Source organism: Eurypyga helias, unplaced genomic scaffold (assembly GCF_000690775.1).
Source record: "Eurypyga helias isolate BGI_N326 unplaced genomic scaffold, ASM69077v1 scaffold8806, whole genome shotgun sequence".
NCBI classification, from domain to species: domain Eukaryota; kingdom Metazoa; phylum Chordata; class Aves; order Eurypygiformes; family Eurypygidae; genus Eurypyga; species Eurypyga helias.
The window spans coordinates 9,439-17,137 of NW_010254607.1; the positions used below are offsets into that span (position 1 = coordinate 9,439).

The window sequence follows — 7,699 nt, forward strand, 5'->3', positions numbered from 1 at the left end:
TGCGCCAGTAGTAAGAGACCAAACAACTAATGCTACTGTTTAATCACAATCAGCCAGAGAGTTTCCGATGCAAAGCCATGCAAGCTACATGCACCGTGGAACAAGAGACTGCAGCACTACTGCTGAAGCAAGTTTTCTATGAGATGACAAGCACGATTCTCACCACCTCACCTGCTTCAGGATGCTCACAGGAACCACTATCATGAAACCAAACAACATTTCTTTTTTCTTCTTCTTTTGGTCTGACATCAAGAAAAATGTTAAGAGTTGTAGGACAGTATTTGGGGAAGTATTTTCATACAGTAATGAAAAGAAGTGGCCACTTAATGTCTCTTGATAGTATTTCTTTAAATTTCAGGCAGCTTACCTGAGATGGAAACTCTATTTCACTTCCAGTTATCTCTTCATAGTCATCATCTTGCTCGCTGCTGCTTTCTTCCCTGAACACCTGCGTCATCTTCCTCTCCGCGAGTTCCTAGAATACAATTGAATTGCCACCAAGAACCTTCATCAATTAGGCACCTCAAACAAGTTTCGTATGAGCAGTAGAAGGCATTTACTATCTCACTTACCTCACCGTCATTCGTGATGAGTGTAACGCCAATATTATCCCCAGATCCCCAAGACTTCTGGGACTTCCAGACCAGATCACTAGGACCTGGGCTTACACCAGCAGCTGCTCCCCAGATCTGCAACAGATTTAGAGTGAGCTTCTGAAGAATCTCATTTGTAGTTAGATCAGGATTCAGCCTAACATAACTATTAACTACTGCACATTCAGTGCTGGAGTAACAGAAACTACTGTGAGCCCTGGCCACTTAGTTCTTTTCAGGGCTACCAAGAATGGTGGTGGTTTTTTTACTGAAGACTGTAGAAGAGTTGCAGAAGAGGCTGTTAACAGCTTCCACCTGATGCAGAGGTAGCCCTTGCTTGCACACGAGGACCACTTGAGTGGCAGAGCCAAGCCACAGTTGCAGACATACTCAGGGCAGCAGATTGTGTATACAAGATAGCCTCCAGCCCACGGTCACTCACAGATCTCTTGAGCAAGCTTGTACAGAGTTTGGAGTACAGAGCGTAGAGTTAGGCTCTTCAGTCACTATCTAAATGTACTTAAAGTACAATTTTAGAGTATTTAGCTTAGTACCATAAACCGTGAGCTCAGCGTTGCCAAACCGTAGCAGACTAAAGCGTTTAGCAACAGGGTAAGCCTTTGCACAACTTTTATCAAGCCACAGAGGTATGGGGCACCCTAAGAATGAGCTAGAATATATTGATTCTGTACATAACAGCAGCACATCCCAATCCGGGATGATCGAGGTTCAATCCAAGATCCAGCTTTAAAGAAAGTTTAATTGGCATTTCAGGTCACGTTGCTGCAAGAATTTTCCCTATCTCCCTCCCCACATAAAATAAGGATTATTTTAGGCACTTAACAGTACCGAGTTTTCCTTAGTACATGAACCTCTGCTGCTGTCTAACACACACACAGAGCTCTGAGGAAGTTTTACAAAACCACTACCTACCGTAACTACTTGGCCTGCCTGAAGGGTGAACCGCGCAGGAAACTTGTATGTTACGTCTGACACGGTCCCAAGATGTCGCCTTAACGACCAGCCATGTAGCGTTTGATCCTGTGGGACAAGAAACGTCTCTCAGCATCACAGACTAACACCGTGTCACACAAGGCTCTTCCCAGGCTCAAGGGTCAGTTTTAGTCCCACTCCTGTACCGTACCAAGAATCAGATGAATTTTGAGGAAGCCTTCAAGTTTTCATTAAAGCCTCCCTAGGATTTCTCCCTGTAAAATTAATCTTAGTCCCATAAGTTTAGGCACACCTATTCTTGCCTTTTGTTGAAGGGGGAATCATGATGCTCTACTACCAGGGAGGTCCTGGTAAACTGAGTTTATCACACCCAGCTACCACCTTGGGATACATCTATATACATCTCACGTACAAGGTGGCCTGTGAAGGTTTAAGGCACCTCAGGCTGAAGTGGCTATGCTACCAGCCTCAAGTTTTGAAGATCTGAGGATTAACTCTAATAATTCTGGATTTGCAGACTAAACTAGTCAAGGAATTAACCAACTGGTCAGATCAACACTCTGCATGGATTAGATACTGTCAGCTCTATCCAACCTTTAGGCCATTTTAAACATTTTTAAGCAGTAAGGAGCTCTCATTATCCAATTTACTAAGCACCTTCAGTCTGTTGAGGACAAGTAGTACTTCCAACAGCGCTACACGCCAGTTGACGGCAGCCATACTTTGCAAGGAAAGGAACGAACCGAAGTACCTCGTCAGAGTTGTTTTTAAGCCTGACAAACTTCCCATCAGCATCGATCTCTTCAATAGATACATTTCCAGAAGATGATGCGTGCTGAACAGTCTTAAACCCAGCACTATGCCCTCTCTTTTTGGTTTCTTTCATTTTCCTTTTCTTCCCGTACAGGAACCGTCGCCCTTGACTTGTTGCCTGAGCTGCAGTGCTGTGCAGAGATGGACTGGGCGACAGCATTAGCCTAGAAGACAGTTGGATAACGCTCACGTGAATATCTGATGTGCTTATTTCTCCTTGCTCCTTTGCTCCCACTAGAGCCAAGCTTAACAGCTTCTTACAGCCAAGCTTTCCATGAAGTCTTGAATATAAGATTTCATTTTTACTGGCAAGAGTAGCTAAGTAGCACATTAAGTCTGGAGACAGCCCTAGCCCTAGAGTTCAGAGCAAGCTTATGTCGATAAGAAAGGATTCCCAACTGCAGTAAGTATTCCTTTAAAGCCTCCAGCGACACACACTTCAGTGGAAGCAGCTGAAGTTTTTGACCCTTCTTAGCATGTACAGAGAGTTCAGATTCACACCAGGCAGTGCCTGGATAGTTGGGAATTGATAGGATTTCCCAGCTTCCTTCATGAAGCTACAGCACTGTCTTTGATACATCTCTAGGAAGCTGAGGGATGTCTAACAGACCCTTGAACTTCATCAGTTGGGTTTCTCAAGTTACTTCATCCTACCACACCATGTGGTGAATATGGGATATAAATACCATCTACCAAAGACTGTGCTTCAAGAGGTTACAGCACTAACAACATAACTTCATACTGATTTCTCGCCTGCTCCACGTTCTGAGGAATACATGGTTGGTTAGTGCAGAGATCCTGGGTGAAGCAAGATCTCATATGAAGGTCTTGTCATAGCCTACCTCTGTTCCTCTCCTTCCAGCATCTTTCTGTAGGCATTTATTTCCAGATCCAGAGCCAGTTTCACATCTAGGAGATGCTCATATTCTTCCAACTGCGCTTGCGTCTGCTCCCGGGTTTGTGCCATTTCTTTCTCTTTTTCAGCCATACGCCTTCGATGGAGATCACGATCATTATTAATCATCTCCTCTAGCTCTTTTATTTTGTTCTCCAAAGCAACATTCTGAAGTGAAGGGGATAGAAAAATCAATTAAACCATAACTGAAAATTAGAGAGGCCAATATTTTGAATTGGGTATTGAAACTAAAATAATTCTAAGGTTATCTAGAGAGAAAGATAGTACCTGGTTTTGATATCCATTAACTTGAGATACCAGAGTTTCAACTCTCAGCTTTGTTTCCATCAGCTCCTCCCGAGCAGTATTGGCAGCGTCGCTGCTTTTTGCTGCATTGAGCTGGACACTCTCCACCTGTGGACAATTCACTGTTAGTAATGAGTTGCTTATGACCACATATTTTAAATAAGGAAGGAAAGCCAAGTGATTTCCAGCTGTTACATCTGGAAATAGTTATGTTTTACTTAAGTGTGCAGACACCACCGAAGTCCAGGTCAGAAGTTTTCTCATTGCTTTTCAGGGAGGCTTACACAAGTTTGACATTGGTGTCAGAAGTCGTCAGCAGTAATTGGGTAGTGAAGATTGCTGGATTAGGATATTGCACTTACAGATGCATGAAGACTTTGCATAGGTATTAAGTAAATCAACTCCCCAGAATAGCAATGGAGAATGTCTTTAGAAGCTGCTTGTCAAAGCATGGGGCTACAAGGAATCAGGTGTGCTTACCAAACTGTACTGCTCTTCCCCAAAATTTCTATTACTAAACAGTTCCTGCTTCACTGAGCTATTTCCAGAGCAATTCTGTCTCATGATATTCCAAGAAAGAATAAAGTAGAGCCATGCTCCTACAAGAGGTACTTGCAGAAATTCCAGTGGAAGCCTGGACAGAAGCATCCAAAGGAATTCACTGAGCTGGCACATAAATTGGAAGCCAGAAGAACCAAGAAGCAGTCCTTGTTGAAAGCAGTAGCTAATCATGTGTTTCTGCATGGAGTATTAAAGGCTGAAGTTATCAATACTGTACACTGCAGCCAACCCAGAAACCCCAGGGATCTTAGGAGTATAAGCCTGAAGTATTACTTTTTCCAGCCTATGTGGCTGATGCTGGGAAAGGGGACAGGCCAGTTCTGGAAGACAAACTGTCAAGCTACTTCCAGAGCCACCCTCTGCCCTTTATCCAGTAAGAGCAATTGGGAAGGGGCATCTGCACTGCTACACATAAAAACGTTCTTGTACAACTGTAAGAATATCTTGTTTCATGCATTTTAGTAAATCCATAATTAGTAGATCAAGTTCTATTCAAGAATACTGAAGTCACTTACTGCAAACACAGTACACCTTGGTCCTGAGTTTGCCAGACAAGCTCTCAGATTTGTCAGAAGTCTGAATTATCATCAACTTTATTACATTAGCCATTCCTAACCACTCCTCGAAGGGACAGTATTTATGCTTGAACCAGTTTTGTACAGGACAAAGCATTTGTAGAATTTATTATCCAATTTGATACTGCTTTGACATTCTGTAACAACTCATGCCAAGCAGCTCTGCACTGAATGCAAGAGCTGCATCGGTCACCGATTTATGTTAGTGTGACTTTAGTCATGCCAGGATGCGGTGAACTTAAGCTTTGTTTTATTGGCATCTTCCACAGACTCACTTTTGCAGTGTATGTTCGCTCCAGCTCTTCTTTGTATCCTTGAATTTGTTCTTCATGTTGTTCTCTGAGCCCCTGCAGAGCATCTGAGAGCTTACTCTCATATTCTTTCAGACGGCCAGTTTCTATTTCTGCTATCCTGCTCTCATGGACTCGCTTTGTCTCCTTGAGCTCCTGGGAGAAGAAAATTCTCAGAATGAGCAAGCCAATACAGTTTGATATGAGACTGGACTTACTGTGCCAGCTTAACAAGTCACTCGGTAGCGAAACAGATTTATCACTGAGTGCACGGTAATTCATCTTTATTCAGGTCTTAGACGTTCATCCATTAGGTCAGGTACTTTCACTGTGCTGGGTGCTTGTGCTACCTCACAGCCAGCATTGCTTAAACTAATAAATGCAGCAGCTTGTATTTAATTTTAAAGACTAATCCTTTGAACTAGATGGATTTCTCTGCTTTGCTTTACTTGGAGCACATGCATGTACACTCCCATTTCTTTAAGCACTGTTACTTCACCTATTCTTGTTTTATTAAAAAAGTAATAGCAGTTGGTTAGAAAAATTGGACTTCTCCATCAATTAAACCACACACTTTGAGATTCCTTCCAGTCAGAAGGAAGTTGGTTTACATTCACGTGTGTTTTAGTTCTATGTACTGACTTCTCACACAAAGGTTACCAGACACCTTTGCTAAGTCTTAAGGAAGTTGGGAACATAAGTTGCTTATTAAAGGAGATTTAACTTCTTCACTTACTTTAGGCTTCTAGCAAAGACCTGGAATCATTTAACTGCAATATATGCCCTTTCAGTTACACAAAGTAGTATGTTGGGATTGTAGTTACCTTCAGAACTGCAGCCTGAGAAAATTATCTCCTATTCCAGATACCTATTAGCACTATGCCAGTTAACACAAGGTTGTTTACTCTTTTGAAGTATTCCTGGTCAGGTGGACTGTCATAGGTTGACTCAGCTAGTTACCTTTTCAAGGATAAAGCACATCTTAACATTGCTTTTAAGAGCATCCAGGGATCATGGACACCTAAAAAGAAATCCTTGTTAATAAGCTAAAACATACATCTTCATGAAGGCACTTCTGGAACATCATTTGTTCCTGCACAGTTTTTAAATGATTTTCCAGGTCCACCCTTCTCAACATTTCATTCTGGAGATGCTTTTTGGTATCTTCCAGTTTCAGCTGCAGCTAGAAGAGACAGACATCAGTGCAATCAAAATTAAGAGGTCATTTTTCCAAACTAAGCAGTCAGCATATTACAGGTCATTCAACTTCATTCCCACAGCAATCAAAACACACTGTTTAAGTCAAGTTGGTTACCCTTAAGTTCTTATTTCAGTGGAATCCAGCATATTAGCAACAGAAAGAATCCTAGTTAATTGTTACGTAGGGCCAGGTTTCCCACAAGGCAAATACAGAACAGCCCTAATCCCACTAGCAAAGCCTGACTCCTCAAAGTAGACTTCTGATGAATCAATCGTACCATCATACACATTGCTCCCCTTCACAACACTAAGTATTCCAAACTTCTCCCTAACTTCCCAGATCATTTATTTGATGCGTAACAAGTGAAATCCTTCAAATATAGCCTAACTATGCTGTCAAACTATTAAACACTTCCAGTGTTGGAGTGTGCTGGTTTAATGATACAAATTTGCTTGGAGGTGGGTTTTTTTTTTTTAACATTTTGATCCAAAAGATTTGAAATAAGCTTATTCAGTGATCACATTAAAAGCATGAAGATACAAAAGCTATGCTCTCAGAAATGCAATGACAGAGTAGCAACTTGAGCAGAGTTTGTTTTAGTAGCACAACAGCCTAGAAAAAAAGTAGTCAGAATTTATTTATTCTACGTAGGTTGAAGCATAGTGAAGCAGGGTCCAAGCGATCCCTTTGATGACAAGTTGAAGAGTGTTACAGAGGCTATAGCAGTACAACACACCTCAACTTGCTTTGTTCTTAAAACAAGAAGTACTAGATATCATGGTCATAGACTAGAATTAAAGGTACCTACAACAGGCAGAAGTTTTAACAGACCAACTATCAGTAGCATCTGCTTTCGGCAAGGCTGCAGAAATCTTTTTGTCCACCTATCATTGCCATAGATAACATTCTTTCCCTGCTTTTACATCTCAGTAGCTAGTTGTGGAGTGAGGGGAAACAAGCAAAAGCTTCCTGAAGAAAAGCAAGGTTGAGATTCCAAGAACAAGTCTTACAGTGACTACTTGATCCTTTAATTCACGGAGGTCGTTCTCCAAAGTTCGGTTCTCATTCAAAGCTGTTGCTAAGTCCGCTTCCTTTGCGTACAGCTGAGCATCAAGGTCTCTCATGCGGGCCTGTGCCAGGTTTAGATCTGCTTCTTTTTTTGAATTCCTGCAAGGGAAAGTTTTACATTCCTAAGTCACGGCTGGGGAGGGAGAAAGTTTTCAATGTGTTTACCTTCACAAGGGGTCCCTGGCAGAAGCGAAAGAGCAGTGAGGTTAGGTAACACTAGCGTTGAGAGCGCAGGGCCGGCTGTAAAACAAACCAGCCAGGCCCCTCGACAAACATCATTTGTTTAACCAGAAACATTTCTGACCCAGTTTCCAGCTCGTTCTGTGCAAATCCTATGCGGAAGCCAGCTATTTTCCATGGCATTACCACCCGGAGAGGGAAGGGACAGCACAGGCCACTGTCTCCACAGGGAGGGAACCAGTCAGCTCAGCACCACAGCGACC

General features: G+C 42.3%; 1 protein-coding gene across 1 annotated transcript; it reads right to left on the reverse strand.

Moving 5' to 3' along the window:
* Positions 1-367: 367 nt before the first annotated feature.
* Positions 368-7,355, reverse strand: LOC104510713 (lamin-L(III)-like; the record flags this gene model as incomplete). The annotated part of the gene is made up of 9 exons (XM_010153049.1): positions 368-475; positions 573-689; positions 1,527-1,634; positions 2,299-2,524; positions 3,203-3,423; positions 3,544-3,669; positions 4,973-5,143; positions 6,045-6,170; positions 7,199-7,355. Coding segments are annotated over 9 exons (1,360 nt in total), but the record flags the coding sequence as incomplete, so codon positions are not given.
* Between the last annotated feature and the right edge of the window lie 344 nt (positions 7,356-7,699).